This window comes from Helobdella robusta (genome assembly GCF_000326865.2).
Source record: "Helobdella robusta unplaced genomic scaffold HELROscaffold_3, whole genome shotgun sequence".
NCBI lineage: Eukaryota > Metazoa > Annelida > Clitellata > Rhynchobdellida > Glossiphoniidae > Helobdella > Helobdella robusta.
Genome location: NW_008704501.1, coordinates 734,528 through 758,807, shown reverse-complemented (window position 1 = coordinate 758,807; position 24,280 = coordinate 734,528). Strand labels below are relative to the sequence as shown.

Genomic DNA, 24,280 nt, shown 5'->3' with positions numbered 1-24,280 from the left:
GTGGGAAGTACCTTCAATTATCAATTATATCATCTTATCAGTTATATATTATATCACCGTATCAATTATACATCAGATGATGATCAGCAACCAACATCGGAGATTTCAACAAAAACTTTCCAAACATTTAGATGACATTGTTAGATTTGATCTGCAGGTCTAACTTTTAAAAAACAATTTCAATAATTCTGTTAAACAAGCAAACAAATGATCGTAAGGGGTGAATGAAATTTAAAATTTTTATAAAACATTTGAGGAGGCAACAGATGCAACAAAATACGAGCCACTTCCATCTTCATACGCAACTAAAATGAAAATCATAATAGGAATGAGAAGCTCTCACAAAGAAAAGACATGCAGAGGGGTATCCCATTGAGTTGCCAGCAACCATTCAAAAAGAAAGAGTTTCTTTTCAATATTGCACCGATCAACAAATGGTATATTTAGTTGAAATTTCAATGGACAACGTAATTAACCAATTGACTATACACCGATTAAGAACTTTAAAATGAAAAACACTCAACGATCAACAAAAAGGCGCGCGAAAAGTTGAAATAATTGAAAATATTAAAAAATAAAAATAAAGAAAAAAACAAAGTAATAAATAACAAACTGCGATAACAGAACCACTACGATATTTGCATTTCTGTGGCGCTTAACTTTCGAAATATTTGAGATAAGTTATTTGAAGCGGCAACAAGATGAATGATCCACGTACATGTATGTAAACTAACAAACAATGCACGAACCAAACTCAGAAACATGCCGTTGAACACGCAGTATTGTATTATTACAGCATCATTCAACATTGCAATGATATGTTCTGTGTGTGTGTGTGTGCGTGTGTGTGTGTGTGTGGTTTGTTTGTGTGTGCGTGCGTGCGTGTCTGTGTGTGTGTGTGTGTGTGTGTGTGTGTGTGTGTGTGTGTGTGTGTGTGTGTGTGTGTGTGTGTGTGTGTGTGTGTGTGCAAACTTCATGCTGTACTCTTGCATAGCCGGATATCCTTACTTTTCATATTTCATATTCAAATTTTTACATTTAATAAAATATTCATACTCTTCATTTAGATGATGAGGATGACAATTAGAGAAAAGAGAGGGACAATCTGTTTACCTAATCCATATTTAGTCCTAGTACCCACGCCTTTTGTGTCCTTCCACTGCGTCTGCTCCATGCGTCTTCAGTGCCTTATTTGATTACACTGCGAAGATTTCACGTTCAATTTGTTGTTATTGTTTATTGTTGTTGCTGCTGTTGTTGTTGTTGCTGCTGTTGTTGTTGCTGTTGTTGTTGTTGTTGTTGCTGTTGTTGTTGCTGCTGTTGTTGTTGCTGTTGTTATTGTTGCTGTTGTTGTTGCTGTTGTTGTTGCTGCTGTTGTTGCTGTTGTTGTTTTTGTTGTTGCTGCTGTTGTTGTTGTTGTTCTTTTGGAATTGTTTTTATAATTAATAATTTTTCTGTCTTCCTTGTTATATTATCTTTCCTAATGCATTTAATATTTATCGTTATTACTGATTAATATTTTTATTAGTGGCGAATTAGTTGTTGTTGCTTAAATTGTTGGTGCTAATATTGTTTTGTTGGCGTTTTTGTTTTTATTTGTATGGTTCAAAAAGTTGTTGTTGATGAGATGTTCTTTTATGTTGGTAGTGAAAATAATACAATTAATTTATCAAAAAGTGTGCATATATGACTAACAACATCCAGGCACAAATCTGCATGCATATTGTTGAAATACCTGCAAATTTTCAACCTTAATTATGCCAACATAATTATAAAATGATACTAGTAACAGCAATGACTAATTAAATATGACCATCTGCCTTTTCAATTGAAGCCTTCCTACAAATGTTTGCTAGCTGCAAACATCTGCTATCCAGTGGATACTTTCCACTAATTCACTTTTGTACCTATATCCATTCAACTACAAGACTAAGCTGACCACCTATCCAATCATTCACCAACCCATTCACATAACAAGCCACCTATTTATCCATCCCCTAAACCCATCCACCTATTCATCTACCAATCCATCCACCTAACAATCCATCCATCCATCCATCCATCCACCATTCATCCACCAATCCATCCACCTAACAATCCATCCATCCATCCACCAACCCATCCATCAACATACATCAATCCTCGATCTTCAATTTGAAGTCTGCTCCGGGCAATGAACATTTTTTAGATTCTGGCTGGATTCCATAAGAAATAAGGAAATAAATTGACATTGAACATAAGCAGGAATATATTGTTCAGAAATTCAAGTACTTCCAGATAAGTGTTTCATGCTTCGAAACAAATACGTTACAATCGTTTTTTTTTGTTATTCATTCAAATTTTTGTTGGATTATAATTAGTTTAAATTGATCGATTAAATAGAATAAAACCGTCATGCACAATTCGTGGCAGCACACATTAAAGTTTGAAGAACGTATGCTATAACGTAACAGCATCGTATGCAACGATGAGTTGTGATGAATCGAATGATTTGGCGGTTTTATTTCACAGTTCACTAAGATTTTATAACAACATACGCAATGTGTCTCGAGTCGATGACAGGGGCGGCATACTGACTTCTTAGTTTGAGCCCATTATAAGCTGCTATTATTATTATTATTATTATTATTATTATTAGTATTATTATTATTATTATTATTAATTCAACCAGAACCATCGTAATGAATCTTACAGAAAGTAGGCATGTATGAACGTTCGCACATACAACACACACACCAATCAAACATAAAAACACTCAAAACATCTGCACGGCAAATATACACACACAAACCCACACATGCAGACCAAATATACAAACACACACATACACGCACACACGCAAGCACACAAACCCACAAAGAAGCAAGCAGGGTAGCACGTTGAGATTAGCTCATTGAAAACTGACTGAAGACTTAATGCTGTGGTCGTTGGCGGACAGTTGAGTGGCTCGCAGTTGCAAACGCGTTGGTGGCTGCTACATGCGATGTGTGCACGCTGTCTCAGGAGACGCCTCAAAAGCGCTTGACTCTCATTTCAAGAGAAAATAAACAAGATGGAAATTAATGCGCATTGCATATTCATATTTGAATGTCACAACATTTAAACGTTGATGGTATTCTAACTTAGCTGGAAGATGATGATTTTGCACCACTTGGGTTGAGTGTTGGTGCAAGATAGGTAGGTAGGTGGGTAGGAAGAAAGTAGGTAGGTGGGTAGGAAGAAAGAAGGTGGGTGGGTAGGTAGGTGAGTAAATGGATGGATAGTTTTATTATTTATCATCATTTTCGTCTAACATTTACTAACAGTTTGCTTTTTTCAGCTTAGGAGGAGCGTGTAATTACATGCCGTTATGATTGCATTTGCATCTTCTTTCAGACAAACGTAGAATTGTATGGATTGTTGATGATTGTTTGCGGGAATTTCAAATCAAAATAATTTTACTCGTGTTTGTTTGTTTGTTCGTTTCGATGCGTTATAACTCGAGCGAAACTTTTCTTATAATTTCATTTTGCTTTCTAGTCGTTTGTCATTTTGTCAATAAATCATCTTCATTACAATAGTTTTTTGTGATCTATTTCTCTACATTATTAACCTACCTACCTACCTACCTAACTACCTACCTACCTACCTACCTACCTACTTACCTACCTACCTACCTACTTACCTACCTACCTACCTACCTACCTACCTACCTACCTACCTACCTACCTACCTACCTACCTACCTACCTACCTACCTACCTACCTACCTACCTACCTACCTACCTACCTACCTACCTACCTACCTACCTACCTACCTACCTACCTACCTATCTACCAACCTACCCACCTACCTACCTACCTACCTACCTACCAACCTACCTACCTACCTACCTACCTACAACCAACAATAGTTCTGACTATCGCTATACCAATAATAATCAACATAGTTATTAATGTCTCAATTAATATTTCAATCAATTTTTTAATTAATATTTTAATTATAATCTTAATAATAAAAACAATTCATAATTGGTTTGGATTTTTCGACGAAAAACTTTTCAATCATAACTCAATCTTCCATCAATATTAATTCGAAACTGCGGTTGAAAAATAATTAAAAAAATGTACAAAATTGAGAACGAGAAATCTAAATGATAATAATAACAATAATAATAACAACAATAAAGATGGCAGTGTGAAAATGGAATGAACCATTATTCTCTGACAAGTTAAGCTTCATTCCTTCTTCCTTCTTTTTGTTACTTTCACTCATTCCTCAATTTTCCACCTATCACATTCAAATGTTTAGGCGAACATGCGTGCAGTGTGCAACTTTGTTCAGTTCCTCTCAATCAGTTGGCAGACACAAAAAATTAGGCAATAAAACTGAATACATTTTTCGTTTGGTTGATTGTCCGTCCACTCTAAAAGCACATTTTGACGGCATTTATTTATCGTAAATATTTTTAAAGTTTAACTTGAAAAATGAATATTTTTATTGCGGGGTGTAAAAGAAGATGTGTGTGTGTGCATGTGCGTGCGTGTGCGTGTGTGTGTGTATTTGTGTGTGTTTGTGTGTACACAAGTATGCACGTTATTTCGATGAATGTTGTTTGGAAGGTAGGGAAGATTTATTCATCGTGTAAATAGCAATGGATGTTCTGCTTGGAAACTTTCGCTCAAATTATTATTCGTTTTTTTTTGTTTGTTTCATTGTTTGTTCATTTGTTTGTTCGTATGTTTCTTTTGGTATTTATTTGTTTTTCAAAACTTTTTTTGTCTGCAAAAACATTTTTCATTTTGAATTATATAATAAGCGCAAAACTTGTTTCCTGATAGTTCGTTTTTTGCAGTGTAGCTGAACTTTTGCCAATTGATTCGATGTACCTTGCACTAATCTTAAGTTGAGATATTTAACAAGAACTGACAATAGCTGAACCAACTGCTGCCAAGTGCAACTACAACAATTAACGACACCACATCATTCTTACACTGCTGGTTTCATTTACGAAAGTGTAAAACAAAACAGAATGTTGAAATCTTTTTCGCCTTTATCATTTTGAATGAATGTTTCACACGATTTTTGAATCAATCGCAATTACTTTTTTTAACAATTCAGGATTTTTTCTCTTCAACCACCACCACCACCACAACCACCACCACTACCACCACTACCACACAACCTCAACACGCTGAACCAGTTGTTCTTAGCAGATTTGAAACTATCCTCTCTCTCATACTTACGTAATCGTTCAGTGCAGTTGCTTATTTTATAGACGGCAATAATAATAAAGCAGGCAGAATAGGAACTCAGATTTGAAAGGCTTCAATGAAGATTTATTTCTTCATTTTCGTTTTCAGAGACGACAAAATATTTTTACATTTTTTCATTGCATGAATTAATTTTAGCGAACATCGGATGCTGAATGAAATGAAATTATGACGATGATGATCGAGTCGTAAAAGTGAATATTTTCCATAACGTTTTTCATATGGGGCAGCGTGATGGTCTAATGGTTAAGGTCGCCTGGTGCTGTTTCGCAGTAACCGGGTTCGAATGTGACAAAAAGATCCCCGCATGTTTCGTGTGTGATGAGTCGTTTAGCAAGTATTCATTTACGATGATTGTGCGCTCTGTTAAATCCTCTAAGCTTTGGAAGAGTGAAGTTGACCTTTTTAACCTTTTTTTTATATGTAATTAATCTTAACGTTTGGCACAATTTTACATATTGGTCACAATCTGCATTAAACACACACAAACACAGATGAGTGTGTGAGTTTATAATAAAAGAGGTTCTAGCAGAGGTGCTGTAAATATATTATAACTGATATTTATTTCATTATTCTTAATTTTTTAATTTATTAAAATGATAATAATTCTTGTTGGTAGAGTATGATCAAAATGCCTTTTCAAACAACAGAGCTCCATGAAATTTTTTCCTAAAAATGAAAATTTTCAAAATCAAATTTTCATCCAAAATAATAACAGCAAGACGAACCATAACGATAAATATAGCATTACAAGGGAATAACCATCAAAATAAAATTTAATTCGTCACCAGATGTCGCATTTTGAAGTACTCTGACCACCTGATATTTGCCTTCTTCGCTTCGGAGATGATGATCAAGTTGATGGCCATGGGATTCATTGGCAGGCTGGCCTACCTCGCTGAAACATGGAACAGGCTTGATATGTTCATCGTTGTTGCAGGGTTGGTTGATTGGTTGGCTGGCTGGTTGGCTGGTTGGTTGGTTGGCTGGCAGGTTGGTTGGTTGGTTGGTTGGCTGGTTGGTTGGATGGTTGGTTGGTTGGTTGGTTGCTTGGTTGGTTGGTTGGCTGGTTGGTTGGTTGGCTGTTTGGTTGATTGGTTGGTTAGGGTTCGTTACAAAGTGATAAGACATATCAGTAATATTTTCAATGTGTTTTGAAAGAAAATTCAACATTCTATTAACATTTGATATTTTTACAAAAAAATTTCAATGCGATATTACAAGTTGATGGAAATAGATTTTGTTGAAATGAATGTTGCTGTAAGTAGTCAATAATTTATCTGCAAATTCAAGTCTCTTCCTAATTTAACCATTTATATAATATATATAATCCATGAAAATCATTATTATATCCATCAATTTAACCAGGAAAAGTTTGTTGTTACGCTTCTTAGCAACTTTCAACAGATTCTGTTTTCTTGTCGGCTAATGTTGTCGTTTCTTCTTTGTCAGTTTTAAGCATCTTGAATTCCTGAAAATTACTTTCAATACTTATATTATTAGTTTATTGTAGCATATAAGGTTAGCTGCCAAAACAAGAAAATGTTGCTTATACATTCAAAGGAACTAGTTTGATAACATTATGTTTCACGTATGTTTAGTACGTACATACATGTGTTTATGTTATGGAAGAAGGTAGTCAAACGTACAGAGTCCCCTGGAAAAATGGTCTCGCAAAATTAAACCCAACAAACATGCAACCATGCATGCAACAAATGTAACAAAACACCAGCAACACAAATGTATGCGACCACGCAACATGCGACCATGCAACATGCAACCATACAACATGCAACCATGCAACATGCAACTATGCAACATGCAACCATGCAACATGCAACCATGCAACATGCAACTATGCAACATGCAACCATGCAACATGCAACTATACAGAGCTATCGAGTACGCGGTGGACACGCAGAACTTGAACCTCTCCGCCATCAGAACCATCAGAGTCCTCAGACCACTCAGAGCTATCAACAGAGTTCCAAGTTCGGTTTATTTTGCTTTCAACTCTTTTTGTAATTTTTGTAATTTTTTCATTTGGAAACATTGTCACTAAATTGCTTTTTATATCTGAAAGTTATTGATTCAAATGAAGCATCAATCCCATTATTTGAATTATTTCATCCATTCATCTACCAGTTCATCTACTAAATTCGTCCACTCACAAAACTCTAAAACTTTCAAGAAATTTAACAATTATTGGCTAACCACCAACAGAACGTCTCAACACCCTGAGAATTAAATTTATATTCACTTTCGCGTCCATTCACTTGCTTCGTTCTTCCACGTAGCGCGGGAATGTTGCGAATCAGATGGGCAGGGTCATTTAGTTAGGCGAAGTTTGCAAGTAGTCCGTGCTGTTTGACTGAACGACTTATGTAACAGATAGAAATGCTCTCAAATGTTGCAATGTTGGAAAAATTTGATAGAGCTTTCATTTGAAAATATTAGAATACAATTAATTCAGTGATAAACTGTTATTATAACTAAGTGGAAGATGTGTCAATATTACGACGGAGCGAACTTGCAACATGGCCTTAATAAATCCCAACACGCATCACATTTATTTTATCGCTTCAACACTTATTCTTCATCTAATAACATCACACACAAAGTATTCAGACAATTTTTTCAAATTTTTGTATTAAACCACAAATAGTTCCGAATTTTTTAATTATTTTCCTCCTCTTTTATTAAAAAATTAAGAAAAACTAAATAATGAATTATTCCGCTACTTGTTTGGTATGTACATAAACTTTCATATTTATTTAAGCATAAATTATTGAAAATGTAGTAAAAATTGGAAGACGAGTTGAATTTTTTATCAACGGATGAGCTGAGCAGGCGTCTGAAGGAAGGAATGATGTTTGCACTCGCGCCGATAATTCAAAAAAAATTTTATCTAATTTAAATTTTTTTCTTCTTCTGCTGGTGTGTAAAACGTTCAGCAAACAATCAAACAAGTGGAGAAGTGCCAAAAATTGAAAATAAAATAATGCAAACTAGACACACGGAATATTGAATAGATAAGCGGCAAATAAATAACACGAATAAATAAGTAACATGAATATAGCCAAACTCATGCAACAAACATTGGAAACACTGAACGTGAACATTGAAAACGAAAACATGAACTTGAACGAAGTTCGTTGAGGAAAGTTCCTGCCCACCATGTCGCTCGCTAATCTCCTAATGAAAATTCAAGCACGAGACTCCGGGCCTCCCTGCCATCTCCACTCCATCAATTCTTCAACGTTACGCAATTCAAATTATGCTATGCAAATAATTGCAACTATATACTCACGCACAAACATGTGTGTTTGTGTGTGTGTATGTGTGGTGTATATGTGTGTGTGTGTGTGTGTATGTGTGTGTGTGTGTGTGTGTGTGTGTGTGGTGTGGTATGTGTGTGTGTGTGTGTGGTGTGTGTGTGTGTGTGTGTGTGTGTGTGTGTGTGTGTGTGTGTGTGTGTGTGTGTGTGTGTGTGTGTGTGTGTGTGTGTGTGGTGTGTATTCCACTCTATAACCACCAATGATGCAATTTGTTGTTTAAAAAAATTTAACGTACATAAAGAAACTTGCACGCACTACATTACGTTCGCCGATAACAAATTTCTTGCATACAGATATCAATCATAATCCTAATAAGGTAGATTTCTAGGTATGTACGTGTGAATGTGTGTGCCATGTGTGAGTGTTTGTTTGTTTGTGTGTGAGTGTGTGTGTGGTGTTTGTGTGTGTGTGTGTGTTTAGGCTTATTAAGTATCAAAAACAAGTTTTATGTTTGTATGTAGAAGTATGCACACAGGCCTGGGTGGGGCGGCATTTTCTGTAAAAAAATAATTAATTTTCAATGATTTTTAGTATTGTAAAACTTTTAAGTGTTAACATTTTTAATTCTAATAGTTTATTATTCCATTGAGGTTTACTTTTAGTTAATCTTTCTTCTCTCATTTCTTAAACTTATCCAAGGATGCGGTCTTTTTTAAAATTTTAAAAAACTTCTTATTATAAGATCATAAATGTTAAAAAAAATTTGAATATTTAAATAAATACATAATAAAATAATAATAATAATATAATAATAATAGTAATGAAATATTAAATTGTTTCAATAGAAGATCGTTAAGCAAAATATTTTAGAACCAATTTTAGCCCGGTGAATCGTTTCATTAGAAAGGACGACAAAGCATTTTTCAAATTTTCAAGAAGCGGCATTTTTTTTCATTGTTAATAACTAATTATTTATTTAACTGTTCTAATTTATAAATTTACGCGGTATACTTTTCCATTAAGATTAACACAAGATTAAAAGTTGATCCTTTTTCGGTCTCTGAAAAACGTCTTTTTTGAAAATTTTAAAATCAATTTTCTGGTAATTAAATTGTAATATTTGGAATAAAATTAACATTGTCAGCAAAATTTTGCAATGACAGGCGTTAGATTTGTGTCTAGCCTTGAGACATTTGAACGCCGCTTAATCTTCTTCATGCGGTTAGTACTGATGAAGTTTTTTTCAGCAATTATTGAGAAAATCAAAATATTAGTAATTGAACTGGAATTTGTGAAGGATTCGATGAATAGAAATTTACACGTGTGCGCTAAAAAGCCGGCACTTTTCATACGAAGGCAATGATAAACCGATGGCATCACGTGAACAAAACTTTAGAGTATCTTTTTACAACCAGGTAATATAGACAAATCGATTCAAACAATAAACGATAGATGCACTCAATTATTATTAGAACTTAAAAAGCTATTGGAGTGTCTGTACAGTATAAACGGCATGAGTTTGAAGGATGAAAAATTGTTAAAGCACCGTAAGCAATTACGATTAGCCCTAACATCTGATAATAAATCACGTATCAACGGCTGGGAACTGCGGAACAAAAAAGTATAGGGAAAAATGTTTTTCAAAATATTTATTTATCGAAATCTGTTAAGTCTTTCCTAATCTTTCGCTATCTTTTTGGGTTCTTCTAACATTACCAGTCACAGTTGCTAGTGCTGATAGAAGTTTTTCAAAGTTAAAAATAATAAAATCTGAGGTGTCAAATGTTGGTTGGTTTTCAAACAAAAAAGAAATTGCTGATCAAATGTAAATGGGAGAAATAAGAAAAAAAATTGAATTTAAAGCCAGAAAAATTTATTTTTAAATACAATTTATATAAACTAATAATTCCTTAATGTATTCATCAAATATGAATTTATTTATTTGTGTAGAGTTTGTTTTCAAAAAATTTTTCTAATAAACTAAAAAGAGATTGAAATTAGATTTCGATTTTATTTTTCAAACCAAAAATTATTGGAGAAGAGCGGCAAATTTGCATGTTGCCTATGCACAAAAGGTTCCTAGAACCGGGCCTCTATTCACTGCACGCACATGCACACGTACACAGAAACAAGATAAATGAAAAACAATTAAATGATATCACAGGTTTGCCATGCAGATTAATTTGAAAGACGTCAGGATGGAGTAGTTGTGTTTCGCTGTCGATGTTCTTATTTGGGTTTTTTTTGTTAGTGTTGTTTGTTCATGCTGTTTGTTTGTTTCTGCTGTTTGTTCGCGTTGTTTGTTCGTGTTGTATGTTCGTGTTTAGTGTTGTTATTGTTTGCGCTGATTAACCATTATAATTGTTAGTAATAAAATCTTCGTTGTTATCAATGTTGATTGAGTTGTATACATGATTCTTTAATGCTGTTTCTATTGCTGTTTTTGTTGCTGGCAAACATTTCATGGTTTTTGTTAGTAGTTTTAAGGTGCGTTGATTTTGTTTACAAAGTAGTGCTAGTTGTTTATAATTGTTTGATGAGAACATTGTGACAACATGTCACCGCTGTTCTCATGCTGCTGTCCCCAGGACTTCAATAAGGCGTTTTATAAAAAGGTTACGACAATGTTTGCGAAACGTACTTTAAACTGTTTAAAACATTCGGTTATAATTTTACGCCAGTATGTTGTCTGACTGCTTGGATGTAGTTCATGAATGTTTGCTGTGAACGTGAAGTGTTGTTGATGGAAAACGTTGAATGTTGGTTGTGAACATGAAAAGGAGAGTGAAGAAACAACTTTATTTAATAGCGATGAGAAGATTTGGAAAATAATGGAGATTAATTTTATTTTAAAGCTTTTTATGAGAAGAAAATTATGTTGACAAAGACAGCCAACACTTTAAAAAAAGGTGTTGCTTGAATCAAGAGCAAAACGCTGTTGAAAATTGATCATTTACTTTTTACTCATTCGTTTGAAATAGACCTTAAAAAATAACTTGTTATGATTAGCACTCGCTTCGATACGACATTTTTAAGAAAAGTTTTTCAAACATTCTCTACGTGCGTGCCGATGGAATGTATAGGTATATTATTATTATTATTGTTATTATTATTATTGTTATTATTATTATTATTATTATTATTGGTTTTGTTATTATTGGTTTTATTATTATTATTTTATAATTACTGTGTCATCATCATTTTTTAATTTCATTATCACCTTGTTATCATTCCATTATCAACAATCATTATCTTGTTATGATGTTACTATCTCAAATCTAGCCTTACAAATATCACGCATGCAAGTGTAAAGATGATCTATGGAAGCGATGAAGAGCCTAATTCCTCTTCCCTCATTCTTATCATACTTTCTTTTATCTGGCAAAACAAATATCATCACGCCTCATATTTTAATGCTTCTCAAATTGTTCCTCCAAACTCCTGCAAATATGAGCCGCTTATTTAGCAAGTTCTCTAATGCGAATGTTTGGCTTTCCTCTCAACAATCGAATTAAAGTTTGATAATTAATTAACTCATCTGGCGACTAATGAATAGGAGCCTGAAATGAGATTGAAGTTTTTTTTATAATTTAAGGTCACAACACTCCATCAACTGCAGGATTAAACTTTCATCAATTAAACCACCCCGTCCGAGCAGGTCATAGTCACAATTTATCACCAACCATTTGTCAACGACGCGTAATCACATGCACTGCACACCCTCCCTCCGATGTATTGGATGTGTTTGGTCATTTTTAGAGATAAAATTTTTTAATTAAAAAGAAAATACTCAAATACACCAACTTCTTACAAGCTTTTTCCGAATCAGTCATATTTATTACGGACATACATACCAGGCAATGGATGAACAATTTTGAGCATCCGTATATATGCTATTTAATATTTATTTTGAATTTATACACATATGAAAAAAAAGAGAAAGAGAGTATAATTAAGACATTCAAACACGAAGACATACAGGCATTCGTGCACACAAACTCACAGACAACAAGACAGACTTGTAGTGTGAGCATTTGTTCATCCAAAATTTTGTTGGTTCACACATCTTCTGTTGATATGCTAAATAATTATACGGTTAATTTTTATTTTAATTATGATCTGTCGTCGTTGTTGTTGTTGTCGTCGTTGTTGTTGTTGATGTTGTTGTTGATGTTGTTGTTGATCGTGGGGTTGTTGGTGTTGTTGTTGTTGACCCTTTTTAATAAACTTCAACTTTGGAATTGTGGTAATAAATAGTTAATTTATTTTCCGTTGTTGTTAGTGCAGTTTCAATTTACATGTTAGCGTATAGATTTGATGAAACCTGTTTAATGTTTCTGGTTGGTCCTGTTACATTTGGTTTGTTGTTGCTGATGCGTTGTTGTGATGTTGTTGGGATGTTGCTGCGATGTTGTTGCGATGTGTTTGTAATGTTGTTGGGATGTTGTTGCGATGTTGTTGTGACATTGTTGCGATGTTGTTGCGATGTTGTTGTGACGTTGTTGTGAAGTTGTTGTGATGTTGTTGTGGCGTTGTTGGGATGTTGTTGCGATGTTGTTGTGGCGTTGTTGTGATGTTGTTGCGATGTGTTTGTAATGTAGTTGTGACGTTGCGATGTTGTTGCGATGTTGTTGTGTTGATGGCCGTTGTTGTGTTAGTACTAATATTAATGAATAATATTAATGACATCAGCATTGATTGTTAAGTTTGCAGCAGAATGACGTCATATCCGTACTAAAATAAAAATATTAATTAAAACTCTGTTGCATCCACATCGTTGTCGTTGTTAGCTGTTCGGGAGAAAATAAACGAGGCATGCTGTGCCGAATCGCTGGCGAATAAAATTCAGCAAACAATTTAAAAACGAAAGCAAACAACATTCGCAACTTTTCTGAAAAAAAAATTAATTACCGGAAAACAAAAATAAAATTTTCTGTCAACTCTGCGGCACAATGGTCGCAGGCAACAAAATGTTCATTCCCAGCATTATGATGATTGATTAGTTGACCATTATTCCTACCCACCCATTCCTCATACAGCTTACTTTTTTATGTTTCAATATTTTGTCACCCTGCATTATGTATGCGTCTTTATACCGCTGTTCGAGTCACTGTAGGTATTATTCCTGTGGAGTGTGCGTATATGTGTATTTGTGTGTGCGTGTGTGTGCATTTCATGCATGTGAGTATGTGCGTGCGTGTGTCGGTCGATGGCTTTAGAAGTTGTCCACGTTTTACTGCTAGGGGTGTGTCTGTTTTGTGATAATTATTATTACGTTGTTGCTGTTGTTGTTCTTGATGTTGCTGTGGTTGTTGATGTTGTTGTGGTTGTTGTTGTTGTTGATGTTAGCATTGTCGTTATTTATTGCAGAAAGCATGATTATCAGCATGAAGTTTCATATGTATTTGTTGGGTTAGTGTTTGGTTGAAAATTCAATAAAACTAACAACAAAAACTATTTTTATCAATTAAAAAAATTTGTTGCGTAAGCATTCACACGGTGGTTTGCAACAAAAATATTTCTCAACTTTGTCACAAAATTCCAGGTATAGATTCAAAAAATTGTTCACAAAACACTACAAACACATCGATATCAACAAAATTCAAGCAATATTCATTTCCATTCTAGAATAAATTTTTTTGTAGATAAATTCATTTTTGTGGTTGTCTCACTTTGAATGTTTGCGTGTCTCACAAAGGAATTTCGTTTTCCATCTCGCACAATAACCTTGTTGTGGCAGGCAAACAAGCGCTTATAAATGATGTTATCTACTGCATATGAGTTACAAATAATTACGTTTCGCACACATTGGAAGGATAATTAATTTCTTCCATTCCTTCCTTACTACAACATTTTTTATACTTCCAACTATATTCACTGTCAACTAAGCTCCACTGAACAAGTTTTGAACGAGCAGAGAACCCGATGAGTACGATGGATGAACATTAAATGAATAATGGTGATTAACAAACTTGCAGAGGAAATAATGAAATGTTTTCAAACATTTTTCAGTCAGTCAATCTTTTCTTGATGAGATTTTTAAAGCCATCTACCAACGTTGAACGAGCTCGTGTGCCAAACAATCAAGTGTGCTTTTTCTACATATTTATGAGAAAAGTTTCGTTTCAATGCAGGCACATTCCTTACCTGTCAGAAATGCTTTCATATTAATTTTTAAGAACTTAAAAATTTATTACAAACAAACCTTATGTAATAATTTTTAAATGCTTACTGTAGCAATGAAGAGACTTGAGATTTGATGTTCGTTTTGAAACAGAAGCAAAATTTAGTGCAGCATTGTGAAAAGGAAAATATTTGTAAAGAAAAGTCATGAGCAAGCATTGCACACATTGTCCTGCTAATCCATCCGTATTAAAGAATGAATGGATAAATTTCTTGCAACGCATTCGGGTCAGCGTGGGTTTAATTTTAATTGGTTTTTAAGATTAGTTAACCGTAATCACTTGCCTTGCAACTTCACCGCGATATTTACTTCAAATTCGTTTTTTGCCCCTGTAACATTAACTCGTGGGATAAAACTTCCCACTCAACAGTATAGCGGGTCTAGGCGTCTGTTGTTCAACATCTGACCGAACAATATTTTCATGACTAGTAAAATTTCGTTGCACGAAGCCAAACCAACTGAACCAAATCGTTCAATCATATCAATGGTCATGTGATGGTTATTATTTTCGATTCCAGATCTCCGCATTTTGGTGAACCTGCTTTTGGACACACTGCCGATGCTTGGAAATGTTTTGTTGCTATGTTTTTTTGTGTTCTTCATTTTTGGAATCGTTGGAGTTCAACTTTGGTCGGGCGTTTTGAGGAACAGATGTTGGTTGAGGCTGCCCGAAAACGTTACAAAACCAGAGTTGGTTTTTATTGTAAATTGTTTCATCCACTATTGCATTGACATTATTCTGTGTCATAAAATTTTAAAATGATTAAAATGCGTATACACTTTGTAAAATTGATTATCTTCAACAAAAATGTTTGGTCAGAGTCAGGGTGGAACACCAATGAAACAATTTTATTTTTCCACAGCTTCCTCAGTCCCTACTATATGGACCACGACAAAGACTTCATATGCAGCCGGGAAGATGACAACGGCATGAACAGGTGCGAACATCTTCCGCTCTACATTCTGAACGGAATGAGATGCAACGCATCAGCCAGCCCATCACATTACGCCGACGCAACCACAGTCGATGCCAGCCTCCACAACAACGAGAGTTGCATCAACTGGAACATGTACTACACGGCCTGCCAACCAACTGGACTTAATCCCTTTCAAGGTGCTATCTCTTTTGACAACATCGGTCTTGCTTGGGTTGCAATTTTTCAGGTTTGTTGTAATCATTTAAACGCTGCTATATATAAAAATATTGTTCTCAATTTTTTTTGTATTTTTATCACTCACCATGAACGTCCTGCTTATAAATGCTAGCAATAACTTAGGTCATTAGTTTGGCCGGTTGGGTGAACATCATGTATTACATTCAAGACGCCCATTCGTTCTGGAATTGGATCTATTTTGTGGCTTTGATTGTTGTGAGTGAAATGCGATTTTATTCTAAACATTATTTACAACAATTACTTACATTTGGAATAATTTTGTGTTATACTACTATTATTTCGTTTTCAGGTCGGAGCATTTTTTATGATCAATCTCTGCCTTGTAGTTATTGCAACTCAATTTTCAGAAACAAAAAAACGGGAAATGGAGCGGATGCAGTACGAAAGAAGGAACCAACGACAAGTTGTTGTTGATGTTGTTGCTGTTGTTGCTGTTGTTGTGGTTAATGTTGTGGTCGTTGTGTTTTCGTTGCTGTTTGAGACAATTTAAAAATTAATTTAATATTTCTGAAAATACTTTAATGCAATGATGAAGAGGCAGTCGACCAGCACGGTGAGGAGTCTGACGGAATCGCGAGGATGCTACGACGAGTTGATTAGATGTTTCGCCCAATTTCTTACCTACCTGGCTAATAAAATATCCGGTCTATGGAAAACGTTTCGCCGGAAGTGCTCACAACATCACGTGATACAAAATTTGAACAGAAACAAGTGCTGCATCGTATGCAGCTTTTTTGCAGACAAAGGCAATTTTAAAATGACAAAAGCCTGCAATAAAGAAGAAGATGGTGATGATTACTTCAGCAATGCCGAAGAACAGCCTGTCTGTACAGTGTTTGAATCTAAATCAGAAAATCGAGTAAAAAACAGTAAAATATATAAACAAAAAAACTATGTAACGGGAAAGAGAGGCTGCAGCAATAAGAGCACTAATTTGAAATACGATGCTGGAGAAGGAGATTCGTCTGCTGCCAGTTCTTCAAGAGATTGTAGGCTGGCGTCCTCCGATGAGGTCGATGGTAACGTCAGAAGTGGTAGCGTTCGATCAGGCAGAAATGAAACATTGGGAGCCTCAAACGGGAAACATCGTGATAAATCTAATGATGACGATTGTTATAGCAAGCGATGCAACGTCAACTTTCAGAACGAAGTTAAGAGCAAAGAATCTAAAAATGATTTAACAAAATATTTCTGTCTATGCAGTGAGTAAAAACCATGCAAAATATTTTTCATAATTTTCAAATTTTTTCATATCAAAATTAAGATTGTTAATGTTTCAGTTATATGGAAGAAGCTTCGACGTTACGTGAAAGTTTTGGTGAATCAGCGATATTTTCAGCAAGGCATTCTGGTCGCCATATTAATAAACACGCTCAGTATGGGCATTGAACACCACAATGAAGTGAATTTCAAAAATTTTCAAATATTTCTATTAACAAATGCTTTTTAACTTAATACATTTCTTTGCAACAAACAGCCGAAATTGTTAACTGAAGTTTTGGAGTACAGCAACGTTATATTCACCGGGTTGTTTGCTGTGGAGATGTTCCTGAAGTTGATCTCAGAGGGCTTGATCGGCTACATCAGGAATGGCTTCAACGTCTTTGACGGTTTCATTGTTGTTATTAGGTTAGAAACTTGTGTTGATGGTATGAAACTTGTGTTGATGGTATGAAACTTGCGTTGATGTTATGAGTCTTGTGCTGATGTTTTGATGTGTTGATATTATGAAACTTGTGTTGATGTTATTAACAGTAACAGTGGTAATGTTTGAGGAATGCGTTAATGAAAAGCAATGATGCTTCTTTGGCTTCGTCGTGTTATTAGTTTCAGAAGAAGTTAGTTTCTGACACTTTAGACACACTGCTTACGGGGCTATTGATGGTCTCTATTGTTTTTGGACCCCTGCATTTTACTTGGTTTTGAATTATGTGTTACCTTGTTTATATATGATGCTCATTTAAAGTACCTGGTGTAAACTAGCATCTATATTTTGCAGCCCGCATGCACATTCATGTATTTCTGCAAAATGTATATTTTTGCAAATTGTGCATTTCTCTAGCATAAAAGTTATTAAAACAAATTTTTTTTACTTTAAAATTTTTTAAATTAATTTTTTTATTTCCACGAAATGTTTGAAAGAAATAAAATAATTTTATTTGTAACAACACGCCTTTCATAAACTATTTCACATAGTTGAAAATTATCTAAAAACTATTCGTTGCGTGAAAAGTTGTTTATGCAAATATTTGAACCATCTGCTTAATTTTGAAAGATTTATTTAGTTCTCAAAAAAATTGTTAATGTCAGATAAAATTAAAGACAAAATTAATAATTTTTTATTTTCCAGCTTGGTGGAGTTGACCCACGAGGGGGACAGTGGGCTGTCGGTTCTGAGAACGTTCAGGTTGTTGAGGATCTTGAAAGTCGTCAGGTTCCTTCCAGCACTGCGTCAACAGCTGGTCATTATGCTGAAGACCATGGACAACGTTGCAACATTTTTCGCGCTCCTTGTACTCTTCATCTTCATATTCAGGTGCACCGTTCAATAGAATTCAATTTATTGTCTTCAGCATTTGTTTGTTCCTGTAGTTTTCATATTTCAATTCAAACCCTTTCTATCAATTAACACAACTTAAAATTAAAATAAAATTAAAAATGCTTGCCTACTCAGCATTCTGGGAATGCACTTGTTTGGTGGCAGGTTGTGCGCCCACCCCAGCGAGAAGAGACCGTGCAACTGCACCGAGGTCCTCGCCAACATCTGCAAATGTGACAGGAAGAATTTTGACTCATTGCTCTGGGCTATTGTGACTGTTTTTCAGGTTAAAACTTGCACCTACTAATTTGCACAATTTGTAAATAACTGAACATTTTGGCCATCAATAAAAACATTAAAACAATCAAATACTTCTCGGTTGCAAGCATTATAGAACATGTACGTACATGAATTCATCCCACAAACCACAACGCAAAACCACACAACAATTACCAACCCAACACACAAACACATATACGAACAAAACCACACATCTACCAACACAACAACACATCTACCAACACAACAACACATCTACCAACACAACAACACAGATACTAACACAGGAAGATTGGAACGAGGTTCTGTACAACGGAATGTCGAAAACATCAGCCTGGGCAGCTCTGTACTTCATCTTCCTCATGACGTTTGGCAACTACGTCCTCTTCAACCTCTTGGTGGCCATTCTTGTGGAAGGATTTTCATCCTCAGAGGTTTCCTTCTTATTATCTGTCTTTTTACGTTTATTATAAGGTAAATTAATTTTACTGTTCTATGTAAATCAAATAAATTTTTTTAACAAATTTGATTAGCTACCAAAACAAGTTTAATTTCACTAGTGTTATGAAATTTTACCAATTGTAAAATTTATATTTTTCATTTTGAAATGTGTCTATTTGATTGAACTATAAAATTAAATTCCATCTTTTATTAAACCGTTTAATGGCAACTGAAGGTTGACTTGAGTTTGGAGGACAGTGAGGAGTCCACCGGGAGAACCTCCAACGAACACGATGACCGTTCACCCAAAACCGGTAGACGGGGAGGAAAAGATGGAAAGTACAAAGTCCTCAGTCACCTACTTATACGCAACGCTCCTGCTTCTGCAAACATCCTGGCGAACGGTTTGCTCGTTTCTCCTTTTACATAAAAAATATTTTTATAAAATATTTAATAGTCATAAATATTAATTAAACTATGATAAATACAAAATTGTTTTTCAATTTTATTGTTGCTCATTTATTAAAAAAAATATCATTATCACCCGTCATGTATGTATGCACAACAGAAAATATGGTGTTGCAAATAGGACGATTAGTTCCCTCTTTCTCAAGTTCATCTACTGCTAATCCAACAAAACAGCAACCAATACTGCAACGGCAATCATCAGAGAAACAACAACAACAACAGATAAAACATCACCTTCTCTTGAAACCAATAACAGTAGAAGACACTCAGACAGGAGACCTGCAGTTAATCAGCACAACAACGAAACCGAAGAAGAATGATAACAAATTTGTGGCTGGCAGACGGACCTTCAAACGTGCGAGTGTACAACTGGATGTGACGAAACTGGACGAGAACAATTTGCATCGTACCAGGAAACTTTCCATACCGGCCAATCAGTTGCTGCTCACATCATCCGCACTTGCTAGAAGCAAGCACGTTAACACATCCATCTCGTCAGCATCGCCAACTACATTTTTGCCATTTATTATTAGAACGTTAGCAGTCACCCCAACATCAAAAACTACCGCAAACACTACATCCCTAACAACAATGGCATCCACAACAACAACAGCAACAACAACAGCAACAACAACAGCAACATCAACAACAGCAATATCAACAACAACATCAACAGCAACAACAGCAACTGCAGTAAACAAGCAAACGATCAGAAGTGTTAGGAGGGTCTCATTAATTTATCCAACTAACAACACTCCACTCAACAGGTTGGTGCTGCTTTTGTTGCTGTGTTTGTCCTTATTGTTAATGTTATTGTTTTTGGTGTTGCTGCTGCTGTTGTCATGGTTGTTGCTGTTGTTGTTAATGTCATTGCTTTTGTTGTCGTTGTCGTTGCGGTTCGTAATGTCGTTGTCATCGTTGCTGCTGCTGTTGCTGTTAATGTCATTGTTTTTGATGTAATTATTGCAGCTGCTTTTGTTGTTGTTATTTTTTGTAGTCTTTCTGTTTTGTATTGATTCATTTCTTTTTGCCTGCCTGTTCTACTGTTTTCCAACCAGCAAAGAATATTGTTTTAAATTTTTACAAGCTTGTTTGGTTTTGTGGTCACTTTTTAGTTTTCCTTGATGTCATCTTTCATTCTCAGATTAACCAATTGGTTGCCACGGACCAGCATGTTCCACACCCTCCTCTTTGAACTATACAGTCTGCATAAGACCAAGTTGCTGAGACTTGTCTGCATAAGACCAAGTTGCTGAGACCTACTCACGTGACCTATCAATCCACAGTGATGTCCTTTTCAGAAACGGCTGAAACTTGCGTGCGCTCTTCTGTTGGAAGTCTTTTCGATTTCAAGCAGCAGTTAAACATAAAATGCCTCACAATTTTGGATGAGAAAATTTCTGACAGTTAAACGTTTTTTCTTAAAAGAAAGTTGTTGATGTAGTCGTTTGTGTTGTTTGCTCAACTTACTCTTCACATTATTTGCAAAAATGTAACTGCAAGAATGGAAAGAAATGTAAAAGATAAATGGAAAGTAATTAAGAGTTGAAATATTTTTATTTCTTACTGAAATTAAATGAAAATTAAAAAAAGAATTAAAGAGAAAAAGTGTTCATAATATAACGTAACTATGATATATGGATTGTATTAATTTAAGAGTCAAGCAAGCCTTAAGATGATTGAATGCTCGGGTCTTCAATTCAATGGGACAGTCATTAATTAAACTGCTCTGAAGATGTTTCTACTTTGTTGAATTGTAACAAGAACATATATAACAAGAACATATTTAAACATATCGTATAACAATATTTGAAAATAAGTTACTGTGAGCAGCTGTATTTATTACTAAATTGGTCCTTAGTAACGTGCAAAATATGCAATAATAAGTAAAAAACTCCATGAGCAAACTTGTCTAAACGAATGCAGCATGGCTAAATTCAACAGTCGTTGCTTGGGTCCGTGGTCCGATAAATTAATTATTTGGTTATTTGGGTTGTCGATTGCTGGCACGAATCTGTTTTTCCCATACATGAAAATATCATAATACTGGAATTTCTTCTTCATCGGCATCACGTTTGTTCTTTGCATTGTCACCTTTTCAAAAAACAAACAAGCAAACAAACAAGCCCACAAACAAACAGCCAAGCGCACAAATACACGACAAACAATCAAACAAACAAATATCACGTCAGCCATGCGATGAGGCGTCATCATACACAGGCACGTTGCCGTCCAATGCATTCGTTAGGCAAATAAATCCAAAAATATTGAATCGGGTCTTTTGCTTTGTTATGCATTTCATAATTTTCAAACAATTATTCATGTCGCTTCATGTGATCAAGTGCACGATTTTAAACCAGCAACAAATGTTTTCAGGCAACTGTTGCTGAACAACAAGCGGGTCAGTTTATGCAACAGCAACCTAGACGGCAACCATCACAACAACGTCAGAACTGGTACGTGCGTTTCAATGATTTCATTTATTTTGTTATAAGCATAACAAATCAATGAAAACTGCTGCGAAATCAAGTTTTTATCGTAAATTCAACTGTAATGAATGAATGAATAATTGAATGAATGAATGATGAATAAAAGAACGAACGAACGAACGAACGAATGAATGAATGAAGGATGAACTTACTAATTAATTAACTAACTGGTTTACTAACTAACAAGCATAAAACAAACAAACAAACGAACGAACGAACTAATAAACGAAGAGTGATTGTATGAATGGATGAATGAATAATAATTTTAGAACGTTGCGAAATTAAGCCACTGACATACTTAACAAGCAATAATTTTAACTATATTAAATTTATTAATTTAATGTATCAATTTATTTAAAGCACTGCTGGCGCAATTAAATGGAAACAGAATAATCACCGCATAACCACCACAAACGTTAATCATAATACATCATCAAAAACAACGACAACAACATCCACAACAACAACAACATCAAAAACAACCACAACAACCACAACAACATCAAAAACAACAACAACAACATCAACAAAAATATCAACACCAACATCAACAACAACCACAACATCAACACCAACATCAACAACAACCACAACAATAACAACAACATTAACAACAACGTCAGTTCGCAGTTACTCCATCTCACCTGTCAGCTTCAGCAACCTTTCAAAATTACATCTATCCACAGCAACATCAACAACATCAGCAACATCATCAATAACAACAACGTTAACATCATCAACCTCAACATCAACGACAACAGCAGCTTCAGCAACAACAACACCAATACAAATACCTGCTTATAGACTAATTTTAAAATCAGAATGTTCTCAACTTTCAAACAGCAACAACAACAACAATGTCAGTGACAACAACGTTTATTCAACAAAAGCAGACAACATCATTGATGCAACAACAACAACAGCAACAACTACGACAACAACAATAGCTGAACAGAACAAACAGCCAACTTATGCTCTGAAAAATGTGGTCATTGAATCAACTGACTCCCCACAACAACACAAACTTAACAGAAGTCTCTTATCGTGTAACGCAGATTTGGTAGGATTTTGTGTTGTTGTTTGTAATGGTGTTGTTGTTGTTGTTTGTGATGTTATTGCTGTTTGTAATGATGATGTTGGCGTTTGTAATGATGTTGTTGTTGTTTGTAGTGAGGTTGTTTGTGCTTGTAATGATGTTGAAGTTTTGTTGTAATGATGTTGTTGTTGTTTGTAATGATGTTGTTGGCGTTTGTAATGATGTTGTTGTTGTTTGTAGTGATGTTGTTATTGTTTTGTTTGTAGTGATGTTGATGTTTTTAATGATGTTGTTGGCGTTTTTAATGAAGCTGTTGGCGTTTGTAAAGATGTTGTTGTTTGTAATGATGTTGTTGTTGTTTGTAATGATGTTGTTGTTGATTGTAATGATGTTGTTGCTTTGCTGTGGTGTTTTAACGATGTTGCTCCTGTTTTGTCGTTCTTTAAACACTCACGAAAACATTGATGCGGTGTTGGAAAATTCAGTTGAATTTAATCTTATTATTTCATTGCGATAAAATTTTTTAATTTTTGTTACTACGAAATTTATATTTTACTCATCTCTCTGACGCAATTGTTCTTTTAATATGCATAAATGCATAAACAATTGTTCTTCATAAAGGTTGAAGGTTTCTCTCTCTCTTTTGCGTTTGCTTCAGAGGTTACAACGTCAAACACACACAGCGTATATGAATGCGCAAGCAAACCACGCATCATACACATTGCATATGATAGGCGGGGATCTTTTTGTATTCGAACCCAGTCATAGCAATAGCAAGACCAGGCGCCTTTAACCATTGAGCCATCACGCCGCCGTTGTTTAGAGCATATATAAAACATGAATAAATTTGTTAGTATGTGATAACAAATGTACAAGTTTTAATGTTTAAATATGAGTAGAAAAAATAGAGGACCAAATTATAAGCAATTCTACCAATTGAATTTAAACTGTGTGTGATTGTTATATTTACAAGGAGGTGGTGATGGTTGGAGACGCCTGTTACTTCGTCCTACGCAAAAAGTATCAAATACGTAACGGCAAAATGGTGTCACATAACAAAACGCTTGTCCTTTTTCAGTTTCCCAGTGCCCGAGTGAAATACAAAAAAAATCAACACCTTTTATGAGCAAAAACTGCAT

The 24,280-nt window shown here is 34.9% G+C and overlaps 1 protein-coding gene across 1 annotated transcript in view; it reads left to right on the top strand.

The window, feature by feature from the left end:
• The window catches only part of HELRODRAFT_66349 (hypothetical protein), a gene marked incomplete at both ends in the record, with an annotated part of 36,011 nt that overhangs the window by 3,129 nt on the left and 8,602 nt on the right, over window positions 1-24,280 (top strand). The window contains 13 exons of the mRNA XM_009020999.1: window positions 6,044-6,233; window positions 7,174-7,243; window positions 15,233-15,390; window positions 15,537-15,878; window positions 15,992-16,084; window positions 16,179-16,292; window positions 16,425-16,923; window positions 17,170-17,291; window positions 17,367-17,518; window positions 18,240-18,425; window positions 18,564-18,714; window positions 18,983-19,141; window positions 19,821-20,383. Of these exons, the coding sequence (XP_009019247.1) occupies window positions 6,044-6,233; window positions 7,174-7,243; window positions 15,233-15,390; window positions 15,537-15,878; window positions 15,992-16,084; window positions 16,179-16,292; window positions 16,425-16,923; window positions 17,170-17,291; window positions 17,367-17,518; window positions 18,240-18,425; window positions 18,564-18,714; window positions 18,983-19,141; window positions 19,821-20,383 (2,799 nt within the window). The remainder of the gene's footprint in view (window positions 1-6,043; window positions 6,234-7,173; window positions 7,244-15,232; window positions 15,391-15,536; window positions 15,879-15,991; window positions 16,085-16,178; window positions 16,293-16,424; window positions 16,924-17,169; window positions 17,292-17,366; window positions 17,519-18,239; window positions 18,426-18,563; window positions 18,715-18,982; window positions 19,142-19,820; window positions 20,384-24,280) is intronic.